General features: G+C 43.8%; 1 protein-coding gene across 1 annotated transcript in view; it reads left to right on the forward strand.

The window, feature by feature from the left end:
- LOC143298291 (glutamate receptor ionotropic, kainate 2-like) overlaps positions 1 to 17849 on the forward strand; it is a 591925-nt gene extending 574076 nt beyond the window's left edge. The window contains exons 13-15 of the mRNA XM_076611110.1: positions 12682 to 12904; positions 16374 to 16636; positions 17418 to 17849. Of these exons, the coding sequence (XP_076467225.1) occupies positions 12682 to 12904; positions 16374 to 16636; positions 17418 to 17849 (918 nt within the window). The remainder of the gene's footprint in view (positions 1 to 12681; positions 12905 to 16373; positions 16637 to 17417) is intronic.
- The last annotated feature ends 4651 nt before the right edge of the window (positions 17850 to 22500 follow it).

Raw genomic sequence — 22500 nt, forward strand, 5'->3', positions numbered from 1 at the left:
TGGCGTACTATCAATACTACAACTGTTACACTCCAACACTCACACTAACACCCACGCACAGACACACACATGATTAAACGGCTCAGTTCCTGCAACTATTACGTATGACCGTTCCCTACACGTCATAAAGAATGACGCGCGTTCGTGTACTGTTCTGGAGCTTTCTAGAAGCTTCTAATATTAGCTGTTACAGACTTCTAGTCTTGCAACATACGCCATCCGTTGATAAGACGTCACATAAAAAAACAAAAAACAACAAAAAAAAACAACATCATTTCTCAGCGACAGATAGAGGGAGAGAGAATTCTGTGTTTCCATGCTTTTTTCATGTGATGGATAAGAAATTGCTGATGATTGGTGTGGTGTGCTAATGCAGTAGTCTTACTGACGATGGGGATAACACTGAAGACTGAGCACTGATGGAGAGAGAGAGAGAGAGAGAGAGAGAGAACACGAACGAACGAACGAACGAAATTTTATTTCACGAGAGTAAGGGAATAAGCACAATTGCTTTTTTTTACATCCGGCCCTCTGGGGGGAAAAAAAGTAAAGTAAATACATGCACAAAAGCAAATTTTTCACACACACACACACACACACACACACACACACACACACACACACACACACACACAAACAAACAAAAAAAGAAGGAAAAAAATCCCCTGCTCCCTCATCCACCCACCCTTCCAACAACAACAACAACAACAACAACAACAAAAAGGTAAGCATAAACATCACACAATTCAGTACATCAACAGCATATATGAATGGTACAAAGACATGTGCAAATAATGCATTTATGGAGGAGATAGAAAGTAAGGATGAAGGAAGGAAGAAGAAGAAGAAGATGAATAAAAAAAGAAGAGAGAAAGACAGACTGGGTGAAGTGGAGTGAGAGGTGTCAAAGAGAGAGGGGGCTGGGGGTGGGGGTGGGGGATCGGGCGCCAGGTTTTTGTATACATGTGTACGAAGATCTTATCATCTACATAAGAAATAAACCGATTAGTGTTCAGATTCTCATTAAGAGAGAGAGAGAGAGAGAGAAATCGGGCGCCAGGTTTTGTATACATGTATACGAAGAACGATCTTATCATCTACATAAGAATTAAGCCGACAAGTGTTCAGATTCTCATTGGAAGATGTCTGGTTGACCTCCGTAGAGCTGCTGAAGTAGGATGGTGAGAGAGAGAGAGAGAGAGAGAGAGAGAGAGGAAGGGGGAGGGGAAAGAGAGGATAGGGGGGGCGGGGGGGGGGGGGGGGCAGGTTACGGTGAATGATTGGTGAACGAGGTTAGGATGTTTTGGGGGGGTTGGGGGGGGGGGGGGGGTGAGAGAAGGGGGACAGGGAAGAGGAAAGAGAGAGGAAGGAATTTTGAAAAAAAAAAAAGAAAAAAAAAAGTAGTGGGGGTTTGTGGGGGGCCGGGAGGGCAGTAGGGGGGGGATTTGAGTGGGGGAGGGGGGGGGGGGGGGGGGGGGGCAGAGGAGGTCGCTTCGATGTGGATATGAGGATTGTGATGGTAAGTGAAGTGAGAGGTTCAAGTAAAGTGAGTGAGAAGAGGAGCCGCGCGCGCGCGCGCGCGCGCGTGTGTGTGTGTGTGTGTGTGTGTGTGTGTGTGTGTGTGTGTTCGAGAAAGAGACAGAGAAACAGTTTATTCAGCACAAAAAACAACAACAACAAACAACAACAACAACAACAACAAAACAAAAAACAAAACAAAAAAAACTTTGCCCCAAATGTATGGACGAATACAAACACCTTCCATCTTATGATCATCAGTTCGTCCGAGTGATGCTATTATTTTGTGATCATAACAGAGAGCTGTCCCTTTGATCTTAAAACGCTTTACTGTATAATAGATATCATGGCGGTCAGGTGTCAGCCATCTTTCGGTCGTTTTGATCAATGCGGCCTATCCAGTCAGGTGGAGCGGTGGCTCAGTGGTAATGATGCGCCCGACTAGGAAGCGAATGTCCACGTGTTCGAATCCCATGATTATACGTAACGGGATTTTTTTTTTTTTTTTTTTTTTTTTTTTTTACCGTCTCTATACTCGACCTTGATTGGTGGCCTGGGTGCTAGTCTTTCGAAGGAGACGATATAAACCGACTGAGTTTTACGTATGCAGCGACGCACGAGAAGCACCCAAGGCAACAAAAAGGGTTGGGTTGGGTTGCCCCTGGCAAAATTCTGTGGGGAAAATTATCTGTGATGGTGAATCGAACTGCTTGCAGACGGGCGCAATAGCCGAGTGGTTAAAGCGTTGGACTGTCAATCTGAGGGTCCCGGGTTCGAATCACGGTGACGGCGCCTGGTGGGTAAAGGGTGGAGATTTTTACGATCTCCCAGGTCAACATATGTGCAGACCTGCCAGTGCCTGAACCCCCTTCGTGTGTATATGCAAGCAGAAGATCAAATACGCACGTTAAAGATCCTGTAATCCATGTCAGCGTTCGGTGGGTTATGGAAACAAGAACATACCCAGCATGCACACCCCCGAAAACGGAGTATGGCTGCCTACATGGCGGGGTAAAAAACGGTCATACACGTAAAAGCCCACTCGTGTGCATACGAGTGAACGCAGAAGAAGAAGAAGAAGAACTGCTTGCAGACAGGGAAGAAAAAAGAAAAAAAAAAAGAAAAAAAAAAAAGAGTGGTGCTGCACTGTGTGGGCATGTTCTCTCCTCCGGGACAGCATCCTGAATTTCGTGAAGAGAAATATGTTGGAACAAAAAAACAAAAAAACAAAAAAAAAGAAAAAAAACACCACAACACGATATGATGAAAGGCAATGCAATGCAGTATCAGTATCAGTAGCTCAAGGAGGCGTCACTGCGTTCGGTCAAATCCATACACGCTACACCACATCTGCCAAGTGGATACCTGACCAGCAGCGTAACCCAACGCGCTTAGTCAGGCCTTGAGAAAAAAATAAATAAATAAATAAATAAATAAATAAAGTAAGAAATAACAAAACAAAAACAAAACAAAATAATAAATAAATAAATAAACAGATAAATAATAAAATAATAATGATAAATAAATAAATAAAATAGATAAATAAAATAATAGCTAAATACCTAAAAAAACAACAACTACTACTGCTAATAATAATATTTAAAAGGCGCAAAATCTTGATTAAGTCAACTCTAGGCGCGCGCACACATACACAATGCAATGTCATGTAATGCAAAACAATACAATATGATGCGATGCAGCACAAATGCAATACAACGCTACGCGCCTCAATAATAATAATAATAATAATAATAATAATAATAATAATGGCATTTATGTAGCGCTGAATCTCGTGCAGAGACAAATCAAAGCGCTTTCGCACCAGTCATTCACAAACATGCATAACTCTAAAACTGGAGAAACCAAAGACAAGGAAGAGGCAGGGAAGGGAGGCTATTTTGGGAAGAGGTGGGTTTTAAGGCCAGACTTGAAAGAGCTGAGTGTGGAGACTTGACGAAGCGAAGGAGGAAGTTCATTCCAAATGCAAGGTCCAGAGACAGAGACAGAACGGCGGCCAACAGTCGAGTGTTTGAATCTGGGTATGCGTAAACAGAGTGGATCCAAAGCCGATCGTAGTGAGCGAGGTGGAGTGTAGAGGTGAAGGCAGCCGCAGAGATAGGAAGGGGCAGTTTTGTGAATACATTTATAACATAGAGTGCTGATCTTGTACTTTTTTCAATACAATACAATACAATGCAATACAATACAATACAGTGCAACACGGTACCATACCATGGAGTGATGGCCTAGAGGTAACGCGTCCGCCCAGGAAGCGAGAGAGAATCTGAGCGCGCTGGTTCGAATCACGGCTCAGCCGCCGATATTTTCTCCCCTTCCACTAGACCTTGAGTGGTGGTCTGGACGCTAGTCATTCGGATGAGACGATAAACCGAGGTCCCGTGTGCAGCATGCACTTAGCGCACGTAAAAGAGCCCACGGCAACAAAAAGCTTGTTCCTGGCAACATTCTGTAGAAAAATCCACTTCGATAGGAAAAACAAATAAAACTGCACGCAGGAAAAAATACAAAAAAATGGGTGGCGCTGTAGTATAGCGACGCGCTCTCCCTGGGGAGAGCAGCCCGAATTTCACACAGAGAAATCTGTTGTGATAAAAAGAAATACAAATACAAATACAAAATACAAATACAATATAATACAACAGCCTCGTTGCTTCGAATACAAAAAAAAAAAAAGCGACTATGATTCCTAATCCAGGATAATGTTCCATCTGCCACTTTGCTGAACAATATGGAAACAGTCCCTGAAATTCATCCATCACTGGATGGTGATAAATATTTCAGCCCGCGATGGCCTCAAGGGCAGACGACGAGTCGAGAGAAGACAGAATAGCTTTTACTGGGATTGGTGGACCATTTTCTTTCAGAACCAGGAGCAGTGCAGTCACGTTCTGTTGTATCAATGGAACTGTCAAAAAACCAAAACGGGATGAAGTTTCGTAAATTGGGGGGGAGGGGGGGGGGGGCTTGCGGTAGACGCTAAAAGCACGGTAGGAGTAAAACCTTGTATAGTGATTTGAATCCGTCTGCAATTTTTTTTCTTCCCCCCCCCCCCCCCCCCCCTGTAAAAAGAGGGAGGAAGTGGAAAAACCGCGTCCAGACTTGAAAAAAAGAAGAAGAAGAAAAAAAAAAAGAAGTAAAATTTTGGAAACAAAATCAAAACTGTTCATCTAAACTAGACTTGTTTACAGGGAAAAAGGAGTGACAAAGTACAAAATGGAGCCGCGTCAAAGAGATACAGCAAATACAAAAGACAAGCATACTCTGACAATGTTACTAACCAGCATCCATGACCTACGTATCGAACAGGGAAGGTGTATAAAAAACAACAACAAAAAACCATAGAGCAAAAGACTGTGTGTTACCCGTGTGCAAGAGTTTAGAAGATGAAGTTCATCTTTTATAACATAATTGTGTGAACTGCAAAATTTACAGAAACAGATTCTTAAAAGACATAATTATTAGGTCATCCGATTGCCCAGCAAAGCGAGCTTATCTTTTAAAGAGCTTTGGCGATCATTGTCCACGACTGTTTCTCATTATGACATGTTTGTATTGTATTGTGTAGTATAAACCTTAAGGTTCTGTGACAACAACGTATTCTATTCTATTCTGTTCTGTTCTATTCTGAGTGACAACGATAAGATTCTCAAAAGACATAATAGGTCATTCGATTGCCCAGCATAGCGAGCTTATCTTAACCCTTTCACCGCTAGTCAATTTAGAGTGCAAAATTCCCTTGTGCTATAAGCACTGAGAAGATGGTGTTTCAGAATAGCTGGGGATTCCCCCTGTGATGTGTAGAAAATATGGCCTATACTACCCCCCCGAGCATAAAGAGCAGTAGGTTCATGATTAACAGACCCATGATCTGGTCACCTTTCAGTGACACTGTGTCCTCTGCCTAGCTTGTGCATAAATGCGAGTTTGGCAGTGAAAGGGTTAAATACCTTTGGCAATAAAGATGTATTGAATTGCATTGTATTGTATTGAATTGTATTGTTTTGTATGAAGGGTGGACCAGCACACTCCTAGTACTACCGTAGATAAACTAGCCCTTCACTAACGAAGCCGGGGAGGGGTGGGGGAGGGGGTGGGGGTGGGGGTCTCCCTCAGTCTCCCTCAGTCTCTGTCAGTCACAGCCCATCAACGGGGCAAGCAAAGCCTCTGGGGATAACGGGAGAGACGATCTTCCTCAACGCCAGGACTTAGTAGGCCACTGCAAGTCTTTCAGCCGTTCATTCACGTTCTCGTTAGTTAGAAGGCGTCCGCTTGCTGTTGGTCACCCCCGCCAGTGTGAACAACGGGTGTGAGAGGGGGAATGTGAGAGTGAGCGATAACGATAACGATAACGATCTTTTATTCAGATTAAGGCCAAAGCCCCTTACTGAAGGGGGTCACACAAGGACATAAATAAAGAAAATGACTTGACACAATAAACCAACATCACAAAACAACCACAAGTAGCCAATACAATACTCAACATTCACATAATAACTATTCGAAGTCTCTTCAATGCTTCATATAAGTATATGGCCAAGTTTTTTTTAAATTTATATATATATATATATATATATATATATCTATATCTATATCTATATATATATATATATATATATATATATATATATATATATAGTAAGCTCATGTTTTGACATGTGCAAATTAAATCTAAAAGCACAGGGATCTTTATAATATTTAGGTTGAATTAATCTTTGTCTGAGGTCACTCAAAACAGGGCAACATAACAGAAAATGCAATTCATCTTCCCTACCCAGGTTGCACAATCAACAAGTATATACATATTCACTCCTACTACAGCATCTGTAACTGTGAACAGCAATATCAGAAACACCAAACCTAAATTTTGTCAGTGCACTTTTTACATATCTGTTTTTCCATAATATTTCCATCCCAATGTATGGTTCAGTCCCCTGCGATGTTTTGAAGAGGCTGAACTGCGCAAATCTATCGCTAGTTTCCATATGGGCATGCCAATCTTGCCACGTACAATCGACAATCGACTATTCGCTGTCTAAAACACTTTATAAAACATGCAGTATCCTCAACACCCTGGAGAGAGAGAGAGAGAGGAGAGAGAGAGAGAGAGAGAGAGAGAGAGAGAGAGAGAGAGAGAACGAAAACGAAAACGAAATGTTTTATTCAAATAAAGGCCATAGCCCCTTACTGAAGAGGTGAGACACATGTACATTGAAATATAGGAATCATAACAGTCATATTGAGAGAGAGAGAGAGAGAGAGAGAGAGAGAGAGAGAGAGTGTCGGGGATGGGGTGGAGAAGGGGAGGGAATTACAACAAGAGATGGCTTTGGGGGGGGGGGGGGGGGAGCAGAGTTAATCGGTTCTGTTTCATTTTCATATACGTAAAAAAACAGAAGAGTTTTTCTCTTTTTTTTTTTAGTGTTGTATTTTTGAGTTCTCCATAAAATCACCATCACCCCCCACCCACCCACCCCCAACACTCACACACACACACACGCACGCACACACGCACACACGCGCGCGCACACACACACACACACGCCCCAGCCCCTCTAATCACTGTTACGTTGATTATGTTCATACAAACAGAGAGAGAGAGACACAGAGAGAGTAGCGTCTTATAGTGGTGGTGGTCTCATCAAATTACAGTGTCAACTGTCCCCATTCTGCCTGCGCGTGTGCGTATATGTGCGTGTGTATGTGTGTGTGTGTGTGTGTGTGTGTGTGTGTGTGTGTGTGTGTGTGTGTGTGATCATTTTGCATTATTTCTCTTTCATGAGCTGCTGGTTTATGAGGGACTATTCCGTGTGATTGTATGTGAGAGAGAGAGAGAGAGAGAGAGAGAGAGAGAGGGAGTGTGTGTGTGTGTGTGTGAGTGTGATCATTTTGCATTATTTCTCTTTCATGAGCTGCTGGTTTATTAGAGACTATTCCGTGTGATTGTATGTGTGAGAGTGTGTGTGTGTGGGGGGGGGGGGGGGGGAGGGAGGTGTGTGTGTGTGTGGGGGGGGGGGAGGCTAAGGTGTTGTGACGTTGTGTAGAAGCTCACAAATGTAGCATCCTCTGTGGTTACTAACCCTGAACATCCACACACACACGTACTCGTACACGTACACGCGCCCAAACACACACACACACACACACACACACACACACCTTGCCTCCTGGCCTCTTCCAACTCACCCACCCAGTCCTCCCCAAGCCCCCCACCCCCACCCCCCATCCCCCTTTTCTAGCCCACCCCCACCCCGCCCACTTCCACACCGACTCGCCCTCCTCCCATACCATTATTTGCAAATCAGTGATTTCAATTTCCTTTTAGATGATCTCAAATAAACCAGGCCTTCCGCTAAACCACGAACTGTCACAGGTGTCTCTTCTCTAACGATCGTATGAATATTTTTTTTGTCACAATAGATTTCTCCTGTGTGAAATTCAGGCTGCTCTCCCCAGGGAGTGCGCGTTGCTGCACTGAGAGCGCCACCCCCACACCCCCCTTTTTTCTCTTTTTTTTTCCCTGACTGCATTTTTTTTTTTCCAGGTGGATTTTTCTAGATAATGTTGCCAGGGGCAACCTTTTTGTCGCCGTGGGCGGTTCTTTTACGTGCACTCAGTGCATGCTGCACACGAGACCTCGGTCCAGACCAACTGACTGACCTAGCGGCCTGACCACCACTTTAGGGGGGGAGAAAATGTAGGGGTGTAGGGGGAGAAAATACTGGCGACTGCCGGTGGGGATTCGATACCAGTAGCGCTCAGATTTATCTCGCTTCCCAGGCGGACAGGTTACCACAAGGCTAACACCAACACTTCATTCTTCTCTAACGATGTAAGGGTGGAGTCAGCCCTTCAATGTAACGAGCTGAACGAGCTGAGCTTCTGAGACTTACGGAGAGAACGACGCCCCACCGCCTCCCCACCCACCCACCCCCTCCTTAACGCCAGGGGGAAAAAAAAAGCAAAAAAAAAAAAAAAAAAAAAAGCACCAGTGTCTTGAGGTTCTCGTTAGAAAAAGACACGTCCACTTCGCGGTGGTCATTGACTACACACACACACACACGTACACACACACACACACACACACACACACACAGTGGATGTATGAAGGGAGAGCGTGGAAAGGTAGGGGACTTTACCGGGATTTACTATGAGCGATGAGTATGGGAGGAGGGGGGGAGGGGGGGGGGGGGGCGGGATCAGGAGGAGGCCGAATTCTTCAGCTATCTATCCACACTGGCTGGACCTGTGCTTCGTGAGAGCGAGGGTAGAGAGGGTGGGTGCGGGGGGGGGGGGGGGGGGCGGAGAAGGGAGGGGGGTGAAGGGGGGTGGGGGGTGATTTTATACAATGACTGATGGGCTGGATCTGTTTGACCGTGCGGATGTGGAGGATGGGTATGTGTGTGTGTGTGGGGGTGGGGAGGTGGCTGTTTTCGGGGTGGAGTGGTGGTGGTGGTGGTGGTGATGGTGGGTGGGTGGGAGCAGTGTTGACTTGTGGAAGGTTTTAGTGAGTGTTAGAAATGACATAACGCTTGCGCGCGCGCGCGCGCGCGTGTGTGTGTGTGTGTGTGTGAACGTGTGCTTGGGTGTGTACATGTGCTTGTGTGTGTGTGTGTGTGTGTGTGTACGTGTGCTTGTGTGTGTGTGTGTGTGTGTGTGTGTACGTTTGCTTGTGTGTGTGTGTGTGTGTACGTGTGCTTGTGTGTGTGTGTGTGTGCACTCGCACACACGCCACTCCATTACGCTTTGTCAAAGCTAAATGCTCCTGACTGCGACTTCCATCATCTTGCCCCCCAAAAAATAAATACGTAAAAAGATTAACTCGCGAAAGCTATTGAACCCCAAAAATGATATAAACCAATTTCTCAGAATGACAGACGTTCACTTTCATTTCCCTTTTTTTTTCATGAGACGCTTTCGGAAAAAAATAAAATAAAATAAAATAAAATAAAATAAAATAAAATGTGAAGCGACAGAAAATAATCATGTCAAAGCTGAAGCGGTCACTTCATCATATAAAAAAGTGAATAAGTAAGCAAAAAAAAAACAACAACAAACAAACAAAAAAAAACCAAAAAAAAACACAAAACAACAACAACAAACAAACAAACAAACAAACAAACAAAAAACCAAAGAAACAAAAAAACAAACAAACAGAAAACAAAAAAACTAACTAGAAGTTTTAGTTTCAGTTTCTTGGAAGAGGCTTCAGTGTATTCGGATAAATCCATATTCGTTCCATCTGCTAGGCAGATGCTTCTCCTGCAGCATATTTGATGCATCTGCCAGAGTGGCCGTTCTTCAGAGAATTATGCCAGACGGCAAGGCAAACCTTATGATGTCATGGGTTCTTTTCCAGTGCGCCAAATGCGTGCTCCTCATGGTGACCTCGGTTTATAGGTCTCATCTGAATGATTCGAGGCTCATTTGCACATTTCTTCTGCCTTTGCTGCTGTGTGCACATGTCAAATGATCGGTATCAGGACAGGCCCGGCGCTTCCTTTTTTTGAGGAAGTTTATGGGTTTGTTCCAATGTAACCTCTTATTTACCCGTGTGCTGGCTGAATCGGTAGCGTAAGCAGGAATGATTTGAAGTTGTGTACCTTGTGGATGGAGGGAGAGTTACCACTATTTTACTATTTGATTCATTTGGATGAGACGATAAACCGAGGTCCCGTGTGCAGCATGCACTTAGCGCACGTAAAAGAACCCACGGCAACAAAAGGGTTGTTCCTGGCAAAATTCTGTAGAAAAATCCACTTCGATAGGAAAACAAATCAAACTGCACGCAGGAAAAAATACAAAAAAAAAAAAAAAGGGTTGCGCTGTAGTGTGGCGACGCGCTCTCCCTGGGGAGAGCAGCCCGAATTTCACACAGAGAAATCTGTTGTGATAAAAAGAAATACAAATACAAATACAAAATTCGATGCTCAGTTTGATTTTCCAGTCAATATAATTATGGAGATAGGGTGGGACCGGAATTCGAACCCAGACCCTCACAGACACTTCTGTATTTGGCAGATAAAGCGGCGTCTTAACCATTTGGCCACCTTCCTTCCTCCTTTATTAATGGAAGAAAAATTGGATAAGACGCTGTGTGACAGAGAAATAGATACCGCACAAAAAAAATGTGTGTGGGGTGGGTGGGGTGGAGGTGGGGGTGGGTGGGAGTGAGTGAGTGAGTGAGAGAGAGAGACAGGCAAAGAGAGAGAGAGAATGGCATGGAGAGACACACAGAGAGTGACAGAGAGAGAGAGAGAGAGAGAGAGGGGGGGGGGGAGAGAAAAGATGCATCAGTGGAAAGAGAGAGAGAGCGTCACTGGAAGATAAATAGGATAAGAAGACATGTGACCGAGGAAAAAAAATCAACAACAACAAAAAAAAAGCAAATAAAAAATAAATAAATAAAATAAATAAATAAAGGGAGAAAGGAAAAGAGAAAGTAATAGCATCAATAACAGACAGGGAAATAAGAAGGCTTAGAAAAAGAGGGGGATGGAGAGGGGGGAGGGGGCTGGGGGAGGGGGGGGGTAAGGTTACTTTGATGGTAATTTGCGATCTGAAGAAAGAAAGAAGGAAAGAAAGGAAGGAAACAAGCAAGCAAGCAAAACGAAACGTCAAGAGAGGGACAAAAAAAGAAGAAGAAAAAACCCAAAAAACCGGAAAGATGGATGAGAAAAAAAATAAAATAAAATAAAAAGAAGCATAGAAGAGAGGAGAGGTTGGGAGGAGGAAGTGTTGGCAGAAACTATAACAATAATAACGCAAGAAAAACAAAAAACAAAACAAAAACAAAAAACGGGTACGTTTTAGATTGTTAATTTCACGGGCGCAATAGCCGAGTGGTTAATTAAAGCGTTGGACTTTCAGTCTGACGGTCCCGAGTTCGACTCTCGGTAAAGGGGCCTGGTGGGTTAAAGGGTGGAGGGTAGAGATTTTTTTTTTTTTTTCGATCTCCCAGGTCAACATAATTATGTGCAGATCTGCTTTGTGCCTGAACCTCTTCGCGTGTGTATACGCGTAATACCCACGTTAACTCTCTCCATACGAACGGCGAAAGAGACGACGTTAACAGCGTTTCACCCCAATTACAACCATCAAAATATTACAAGCGGAAGGCTCTTACATTGAAGAGGTGAATGTTGACAAAGAATACCACAATTCTGACGACGGAAGCTAAAGGTTGGACATCCGAGGGGTCTGTGTAGAGGAGAAGAGAGGACTGGCCGTACTGAGTGAGTTAAAGATCCTGTAATCTATGTCAGCGTTCCGAAAACGGAGTATGGCTGCCTACATTGCGGGGTAAAAACGGTCATACACGTAAGAGTTCCCTCGTGTACATACGAGTGAACGTGAGGGTTGCAGCCCACGAACGAAGAAGAAGAAGAAGAAGAAGAAGAAGATTGTTCAATTCTGAAAGGTCTGCACTTGAACGATACCGAGAACAAAAAAGGTGGAACCAGTCAATATGTGTAACACATCTGTCTCATTTCTCACCTCCTGATCTCAAAGATGTCAACAACAACAACTATATATATATATATATATATATATATATATATATATATATACATATACATATACATACATATATATATATATCCGATAACCTCCGTCATTCTGATTCCCTCGCATCTTTTAAATCTCGTCTCAAAACTCACCTTTTCCCTCAGCAGTAAGTTCAATTGTGGCAGGTCCACTTCCTTTGCGTTAGCTGTGCTTGACTATGTATTTATACATATGTATGTGTACATAACTACATGCATGTATATGAATGTGTATTGTGTGCGCGTGCGTTTATGTAAGTTTGTGCCTGCCTATGTGTGCGTATGTGTTAGGGTAACTGTTAGATACACATGTATTGTTAAAATGTATGTACGCAGTGTGTGTGTGTGCGTGTGCGGGTGTGTGTGTGTGTGTGTGTGTGTGTGTGTGTGTGTGTGTGTGTGTGTTTGTAGTCATATTTTGGTGTGTGTATGTAACATTGATGTATTGTTTTAAGTTAACAAAGCGTTTCTGTAAAACACCGGGAGCAGATTTCTGGATAGTGTGCTGTATAAGTATCCATTATTATTATTATTATTATTATTATTATTATTATTATTATTATTATTATTATTATTACTGCATAACTGTCCCACACAGGACTCTCGCATCGACGTCTACCAGCGGCTGTACTCTCGCATGAAAGAGAACCCGGACGACATGCAAGGGTCCTACGACGAGGGCATCGAGAGAGTGCTAGAGGGTGACTACGCCTTCTTCATGGAGAGCACCATGATCGACTACCAGGTGCAGAGGAACTGCGACCTCATGCAGGTGGGAGGGCTCCTGGACTCCAAGGGATACGGGATCGGAACGCCGATGAGTGAGTTGGGGATTTTTTCTCGTTGATGTTGTTGTTGTTGCTGTTGTTGTTGCTGTTTGTTTTGGTTTGGTAGTTGTTTCGGTCGTTCTTGTTCTTGTAATGTTCTAAGCCACTCAGTATTTCGATCGTTTGGACCTTTCGGAAGATAAACGGAAAGTACGTTAGAACTAGCTTGTTGCTAAATTTTTACTGTAGCTGCAACAAATTTTGAAACAGGAGACTCACATGGATTATACTGTAATTCCCTAAGTATATAAATAGCAGTGCTTATCTTCTTGCGTGTGTTTCGTGTGTGTGTCTGTGTTTCGTTCATTCTTATAGTTTTCTTGTACTGGTTCAACTCTACTGTACCATTTCTGACTCCAAGTAATTACCGGCTGGACAAACTCGCCCGTACTGTTTCAGACTCCCGTACGTACCGGGTACAAAGTCTTTCTGTGCCGTTCAGACTTTCCTTCACCGGGACAAAGCTTCTGTACCGTTTTAGGCTCCCCATTACGGAACAAAATGCCCCCTTACCGTTTCAGACTCTCATACCGGATGTAAGGCTCTACCGTACCGTTTCAGACTCTCCTGTACAGTTTCAGACTCCCGTGTTGGGACAATCTCCCCTTTACACACAGTTTCAGACTCTGCATACCTGGACGAACTCCACATGCTGGGTGCAAACTCAACTGTACCGTTTCAGACTATTCTGTACCGCTTTGGACTCCCCTTATTGTGATAAACTCTCCTTCACACTCCAGACTCCACTCACCGGGGCACACTCCACATACTGAGTACAAACTCCACAGTACCGTTTCAGACTATCGTGTACCGTTTCAGACACCCATTACTGGGATACGCTCTCCTTCACACACCGTTTCAGACTCCACATAACGGGACAAACTCCACATACTGGGTACAAATTCAACTGTACCGTTTCAGACTAACCTGTAGCGTTTCAGACTCCCCTTACTGGGATACACTCTCCTTTACATACCGTTTCAGACTCCACGAACCTGGACAAACTCCCCGTACTGGGCGTACAAACTCTCCTGTACTGTTTTGATACTCTCCTTTATAATTAAGACAAAGACTCCTGTAAGCAATTCAACCTTCCTTTACCGGGACAAAAAAAAACCCTCATCCCCCTCCCCCAACCCCTGCCTTGCCTTGCTTTGCCTTGCCATGGTCCCTAAGCTTCGTGAAGAACCGTCTGGGCACCGCGATGTTGATCTCATGCACTACCAGCCTTCTCCATTCTGGACGATCGTGTGTGAGCTGATTGTGTCTCAGCAAATGTCAACCCATTCCACTCATCCATGTTGTCAGATCATTATTTTTTTCCCCTCTCCTCTTGTCTGCCTCTTAAAGCTCTCCATGGCCATCCTGGAGCTGCGAGAGAACGGCAAGATCCAGCTCCTGTACCATTTCAGACTCTTGTGTACCGTTTCGGACTCCCGTTATTGGGATGAACTGCGCGCGCCGTTTCAAAACGACCATTTACCTGGACAAAATGACAAGAATTCCTGTACCGTTTCATGATCCCCTTAATCAAGACAAAGACTCCTGTATCAGTTCACCCTTCCGTTACTGGGACAAAGACCCCCACCTACTCATCCCATTGACGGTCGCAATAGTCGAGTGGTTATAGCGTTGCATTTTCAGTCCGAGGGTCCATGGTTCGAATCTCGGTAACGGCGCCTGGTGGGTAAAGGGTGGAGATCTTTCCGATTCCCCAGGTCAACAGAAGTGCAGACCTGCCAGTGCCTGAACCCCCTTTATGTGTATACACACTCAGGAGATCAAATACGCACGTTAAAGATCCTGCAAACCATTTCAGCGTTCGGTAGGTAATGGAAACATGAACATACCCAGCTCGCACATCCCCGAAAACGGAGTATAGCTGCCCTACATGGCGGGATTAATAAACAGAATGGTCATACACGTAAAATGTTACATGTCTCTTTGAGTGTGTATGTGTGCGTGTGCGTGACTGAATGACAGTCGGCTCTGCCCAAGTAGGTAGCCTGTTGTGTAAATGGGTCCGAGTTTGTAAAGCGCATAGAACTTGGCCTCCAACCGAGGATAGGCGCTATATAAGTATCCATATCAAATCAAATAAATCCCCCCCCCCCCCCCCACCCCCGGACCCCCCACTCACAACCTGGCCGGGTACAAAAAAAACAACTCTTACTGTACTGTCTTCAGATTCCCCGTACCGGGACAAACTCTCCATGGTCATCCTAGAGCTGTAGGAGAACGGCAAGATCCAGCTCCTGTACCGTTTCAGACTCTCATGTACCGTTTCGGACTCCCGTTATTGGAAGATAAACACTTATGCACACGACGTGTCAAACGGCCATTTACCTGGACAAACTCCCCGTAGTAGGTATATAAACTATCCTGTACCGTTTCCGACTACCCTTATCAAATAAAACAAAGACTCCTGTACCAATTCACCCCTCCCTACCCAGACGAAGATCTCCCCAAACCCTTGCCTCGCATTGCCTTGTCTTGGTCCCTTAGCTCCATGAGGAACCTTCGGGGCACCGAGATGTTGACTCGTGCACTATTAGCCTTCTCCATCTCTGGACTTGACTCGTGCACTATTAGCCTTCTCCATTCTGGACTATCATGAGTGAGCGATTGTATCTCAGCAAATGTCAACTCTGTCCACTCTTCCAATGTCGTCAGACCTTTATTCTTTTCTTTTCTTTTTTCTTCCCTGTCTGCCTCTTCTTCTCTTCCCCTTTACTGTTTCTTACCGGCTGCAATGGGAAATCATTTTACAGCCTTGTCTTTTGTGAAGGACTATGACTCTCAAACTAGGAGGCAAAATTGCACTGGCTGTCAATGTTACAGCCTTGAGGGCTCTTTGGCCTTTAAGAAGTATGCCAAACGCCGACTGCCCCAAAACCTTCTTGGCCGAGAGAGTGAGGATGTAACTTGGGCAAGACGCTCCCCACTAGAATCAAATTCTAGCCCAGATAGTCGGCCGAGAGAGTGAGGATGTAACTTGGGCAAGACACTCCCCACTAGAATCAAATTCTAGCCCAGATAGTCAGCACAGCAGTTACCCCTTCTCTGCTGTTCTGATGGTCGTAGTCGGACACGACTGACTATCATACAACACAATGACCATCGGAAAAGCAGAGGAGACAGTTATAACTGCTCTCCCAAGATATCTGGGCTAGAAGTTGATTATTAGTGGAGAGTGACTTGCCCAAGTTAGATCCTTACTCTCTCGGTCAGGATGGTTTTAGGACAGTCGGCGTTGGGATGCTTGGTTTAAAGGCCAACGAACCCCCAAGGCTGCAGCACGAAGAGCCAGTGCAATTTTGCCTCCCAGCTGGGTTCCCAAAAGCCAACTAGCCCCCAAGGCTGCAGCACAGTCGAACACGGCATGGTCATAGTCTAACACGACTGACGATGGCACAAAAACTCTCACTGTGCAGTTGTTTTTCGGTTGTTGTTTTTCTTTCAGACTCCCCGTACCGGGACAAGCTGTCCATGGCCATCCTGGAACTGCAGGAGAACGGCAAGATCCAGCTGATGTACAAGAAGTGGTGGAAGGACTCGGGCACCTGCGTGCGCGAGGACGAGGTCAAGGGGTCCAAGGCCAGCGCCCTGGGTGTGGAGAACGTCGGGGGCATCTTCGTGGTCTTGATGGGCGGCTTGGCCCTCGCCATCCTCGTGGCCGTCTGCGAGTTCGTCTGGAGGTCCCGCAAGAACGCTCACGAGGACAAGGTGCGTGTCGTGTCGGCTGGGTTTGGGTGTGTGTTGAAATGAGAATTGTATGTAATGTTTTTGTTTGGTTGGTTGTTTGTTTTAAACGAAACAAAAGCAAACAAACATGGATACGTTTTTTGCTTTGTTTCTGTTTTTTGTCAGTCAATAAAAAGATGAATAACTAAATGAATGAATGAATAAATGAATGCCTAGATAGAGAGATAGATAGATAGATTTTTTCTATCTATCTCTCTATCTAGGCATTCATTTATTCGATCGATCTATTCATTCATTTATTTATTCATTCATTTATCTATTCATCTATTTATCGACTGACAAAAAATATGTATTACCTCTATTTATCTACCTTCTTTTATTCATTCATTCATTTATTTATTCATCTATATATTGACTGACAAAAATATCTATTATCTATCTGTCTATATATTCGTTTATTCATTCATTCATCTATTCATCTATTTATTGACTGACAAGAAACGCAACAAAATTTTTTTTTTTCCGTTTTCTCTGTCTCTCTGTCTCTTTCTCTATGTTTGTCTCTCTCTCTGTATACTCTGCGTATATACGTACACACACAGACACACAGACACACACACACACACACACAGAAAAAAAAGAAGTAAACATTAGCTGTTGTCGGAAAGCCTTGCCAATAAATGATCACCATCATCACCATCATCAATATCACCATCATCATCATCATCATCATCATCACCACCGTACTTAACTCTTTCTCTCTTTGTCCCCCCACACCCCCACACCACAAACCTCCTTCCAGAAATCCGTGTGTGCCGAAATGGCCCAGGAGCTGCGCTTCGCCGTGCGTTGCATCGGTTCCAAATCCAAGAAGACCCGCTTGAAGAGACGCTGCTCCAAGTGCAAAAAAGGCAGGGGCGGGGGCGGGGGCGGCGGTGGTGGTGGTGAGGGTAGCGGGGGGATGGGGGACCCCTCGCTGCACGTGTGCGAGATGACGCACCTCACCGCCACTCCGTCCGCCGCCACCACCACCGCCGCCACCGCCTCTTCGTCATACTCATCGGGGGCCCATGACCCGGCCAACGGGATGATGATCCAGCTCCGCGGGGACATCCGTACGGCGTCACCGTGCGCTTCCACCAGCAGACGTTTCGAAGGCGGGGGAGAGTACTCCCGACCTAGGGACTACGCCGGCGAGTACGTGCACGTGGACTACAGTGACGCGGAAGTGTGACCCCCACCATTTTCGATTGGGGGGTGGGGGGGTGGGGGGGGGGGCAGGGAGTTAGTGATGGTGGCTGTTTTGTTTTGTATTGTGGGTTTTTTGTGTGGGTTTTTTTCCAAAGGCTTTACTGTGCGTTTGGTATAAGTGAATGCGTCTGTGATGATCGAGCTAATGATGATCCTGTGGTGTGTCGTCTTGGTGCCTGGAGGGGTCATCGATTATCACCCCTTGTGTTCTCCTTGAAGAGAGGGATGCAAGAATAAAAAAAAAGTGGGAAAGAGAGCTTCACATCGTTTAAGTCGTCGTGTTCCCTTTCCATTCTTCAGGATTTGAGGCTTAATTAATTAAGCAAGGAGACTGTGGTTTTGGTTGTGAGGTTGTTTGGTGGGGTGTGTTTTTTTTGTTGTTGTTGTTTTTTTGTTTTTGTTTGCTTGTTTGTTTTTGTTTTTTAATGACGAATGAACGCTTTGTTCAACTCAGGAATATGAATGATGCTAAAACGCCGGAGTTCTTCTCCCGACAAAGAAAAAAAACAAGAAAAAAACAAAAATACAAAAACAAAATAAACACACACAAACCCAACTCCCGCCCCCTCGCCCCACCTCACCCCCAACCCACAAAAACAACAACAAGAAAACGACGGTAAACACCGGAACACATTTGATGAACAGTTCCTAGACCAGACATATGTCATTGGTGTATTGATTACGTCAAAGAAAAGGTCCAGAAGACTTGACTGCTTGTGCTGTTTTACTAATTCAAGTAATGATCATGAACGGCGCTGGGATCAAGAGGTAACCGGTGCTTGAAACGTCCAGAGAATGAACTGAACAGACCACGTGACCCGAAAACAATGACTGGGGATTCAGACTTTGAAACAAGACTGAACTGATGATGTGCAGAAGGTGATGGCAGGATCAATGTACTCAGCTGAATAAAGACAGGGAGCAAAACAGACAAAAGCGGGAGAGGTTTCGTGTTGCTGACTTCCTGTTGTTGTTGACTTCCGGTTGTTGTTGACTTCCTGTTGTTGGCTTCCTGTCGTTGTTGACTTCCCGTTGTTGAAATGGGGTTTGTACTGAAGTGCTCTGGAGAAACAACAAAAATCACCACCACCATCACCACCACCACCACCAACAATAACAGCAACACCAACAGCAAAAGCCACTGGGAAGTGGATGTTGGTGAACGAATAAACACACGGTTTTTGTTTTGGTTTTTTGTTTGTTTGTTTCTTTTTTTTTTTTTTATAGAAAATAACACCAAGTTCAGTTAAAAAAAAAAAAAAAAAAAAAGATCGCCCCAGGAGCTCATAAAACAAATTAATGCTAAGCAATGATTGATGGCGACTTTGAAATGTTTACTACTTTAAGCTGGGTAGTAAAACTAATTCCAGTGAATCTCACGCATGACGATACATTTGAAGTGGACCATGGAATGAAAACAAGACTTGAGAATTTTGAAACAGCAGCCAGCTGCAGCAAACAAAGGAAACAAAACAAAGCAAAACAAACAAACGGTTATGAAAACAACAACAAAGACATGTAAGCGTATGATGTCCAGACAATGGACGATTACGAAAATTGCTTGCATTACTGTGCCTACAGAATCCCCAGAGCGAATGAGATTGATTTCGCTGGTTAATGCTTGCTTGCGCTGTCCCTGACAAAGACTGATGCATAAGTGTTCGCCAACACAAATTATTTCATTGATCTGATGACCTCACTGACATAACAGTGTCGGCAAAAAAGTTGTTGGATACCATTGGCCAGTCAAACACCAGCCAAAGGCTAAGCTACATGGCTTCGACTTCTCTGCTTTGAATTCGTTTCTTGAAAATTGTAACTGCGAACACTTCCCAAAAATGTGTTGTTATGTTGCAAACAGGTTGATCGTTGACAAAGGCAGTGACCTTAATATGGAAATGATGTGACCCAAAGATTGTCGCAAATAGCACGTTTTGCGAAACAAAACGATAAAGAAAAAAAAATGTCATGCTGCGGTGTGTCATCCATTCATGATTCTCTATTTCAGGGTTTGAACTACCACAATTTGTTGACACTTCTTGTTGAAATAATGTCATTTCCCACACAGTATCTCGGTCATATGAAGAAAACACCAGCATCAGCTGCCAGTTTTAAAGGTGAAATCAAACGTCGCATTTTTTATTGTTGTTTAAACTAGCTTCCTGTTTTCGCATAATGTTCGTATAAACACAACGATAGCTATTCCAGTGTTTTCGTATATAACGTGTTTGTAATACGTGTGCTGGATATGCTGTGCAGTATGAGCTGAATGAAGAAAATCACCGTCTTTATAAGTCTGAGATCCCCTTTGAATGAGTACTATCATTATTTCAACAACAACAGCAACAATTGTGTTTGCTGGCGACCATAATGTAAGAAGTGTCCCATACGATCAAAAACGATTTATGTTTTCATTATTCATTTAGGTATTTATCGGTACACATATTTACCTATTCAGTTGTTTTCATTATTCAGTTAGGTATTTATCGGTACACATATTTACCTATTCAGTTGTTTCCATTATTCAGTTAGGTATTTATCTGTACACATATTTACCTATTCAGTACCAGCGTTTATATATCTACCGAAGGGAAAGCAAGCGGCCTTTACAGATAACACGAACGTTGAATGCTGTATTCCTTCATTTACGAGATCAAACACTTCAGTGTTGTACATAAAAGACATTCTCTCGACGAATGACAAAATAAAACTATGTTGTTGTTATTTTTTTTTTGTGTGTGTGGAAGTTTATTATTTTCCTCGCCCACAGTGAAGGATGACGCTGTACACTTGACGCTATCTATGAGGTGTTCGGGAAAATGTTCAACGCACAATAAATATTAGAGAGGCTGCCTTTTTTTTTTTCTTTTTTTTTTTGCTTATGACACCTTCATAGACTTCCCGGAAGCCTTCGTTTACACACAGAAGCTGTAGCTCACTTACTATCCATTGACATATGTGTGTTTTTTTGTTTTTGTTTTTGTTTTTGTTTTTTGTTCTATTCTATATTGTTCAGCGTGGATTTCAAGGACCAGTGAGCTACCAGCTGTTTCAGTTCTTTTGAAAAAAAAAAAAAGATAAATTATGTTCACTGGTCGCCATTGATGTGGACTTTAGTAGAGCGTATCGCACAGGTTTTGGTCACACTCTGTTGTTTCAGCTGAAAGTCTTTAAACGTTCAGTTGCATTCATCAACACTGTGTCAGTGTTTGATATGATATATGGGCCAGTAGTAGTGTAATTAAAAGAAAGACATATAAATTATATACCCAACTTCTTGGTGCTCCATGACCTGCATGCAACTGAGGCCACACACACACACACACACACACACACACACACACACACACACACACACACACACACACACACACAAATCACACCAAAAAAAAACTTTATATCCATCATGACACTGATTTAAGAAAAAGAAAAAAAAATGACGTGTTTTCGAAATTTGTCTGGCTCTTTGCAACTCGTTGAACGCCCAAAGACAAAGTAGAATTCATGTCAATAACTTAAAAAAAAAAAAAATAGGGCATTGCAAATTATATCCTGACTAATAATCCCTCTGCGAGTACGCGATAATTTAATAGCGAGGTTGTTTTGTTTAGTTGTTTTTTGTTGTTGAGAAATTAGTGTTACTCAAGTGTTATTCTTTGTTAGCTTTTCTAATTAATTTCATTCCATGATGTCCTTTAGAAACATTTGTGTTAGCATTAGTTAACGTTTTCAAGAGAACGATACTATTCGTTGGAATGTTAAGGCTAATGGAGGAGGAGGAGGAGGCATAGGTAAAATTCACTCACATCTGTGCCTCTTCCTCCCTCATCAAGGTTCGAATTTAGCGGGTGCCCGGGTGCAAATGCAATGAAAAGTTGGCTCGGGCACGCAAATTTTCTGTCAGGAGTGCCCAGTTGGCTCTCACAAATTGATAGAGGCGAAAGAAAATTAAAGGACATACCAAGAAAGCACGATCAAACGCGGTCGATTGAAATGTAAACAGTCGTCTGCTGCAGCTCGCTTCGCGGAGCAGCATCTTTGCGCGTGCGCGATCGGATGTTGACGTTCATGGCGCGTTAGCGACGAACGATGTTTCCCATCTTCGATGTTAAAAAAAGGCTCCCGAAACAGAGGCGAAAGCCCAGGATGACAAAAAAGAATAAACAGTAGGAGTACGAATCCAAGCTCCAGCGTGTGTACAATGAAGCCTGGCAGAAAGACTTTCCTTGGCACATTTTATTTCATTTTATTATGCTGGCACCCAAAACCACAATCGGGTACTCAAATGTTTTGTTCAGAGTGCCCGGCTGACACTTAAAAAGAAGAAGAAGAAGAAGAAAAAAAAAAGTTCAGTTCGAACCCTGCTCATTCTTCGCCCCTGCTATGTAAGGATCAGTAGCAAAATAACTTTATAATCTCAGCAAGAGAAATTAAGTATAGTGGAGGATGACGAATTCATTCGGCCAAATGGGAATTAATACCAGGTAATCCTACCTTTCATTTGAGGTGGATTTTTTGGTTGTTTGTTTGTTATGGTGTGGGTGTGTGTGTGTGTGTGTGTGTGTGTGTGTGTGTGTGTGAGTGCTGTGGGGGCTTGGGGGGTCTTGAAATCGTTAGACTGTGGATCAAGTTCC

Source organism: Babylonia areolata, chromosome 23, assembly GCF_041734735.1.
Source record: "Babylonia areolata isolate BAREFJ2019XMU chromosome 23, ASM4173473v1, whole genome shotgun sequence".
NCBI lineage: Eukaryota > Metazoa > Mollusca > Gastropoda > Neogastropoda > Buccinidae > Babylonia > Babylonia areolata.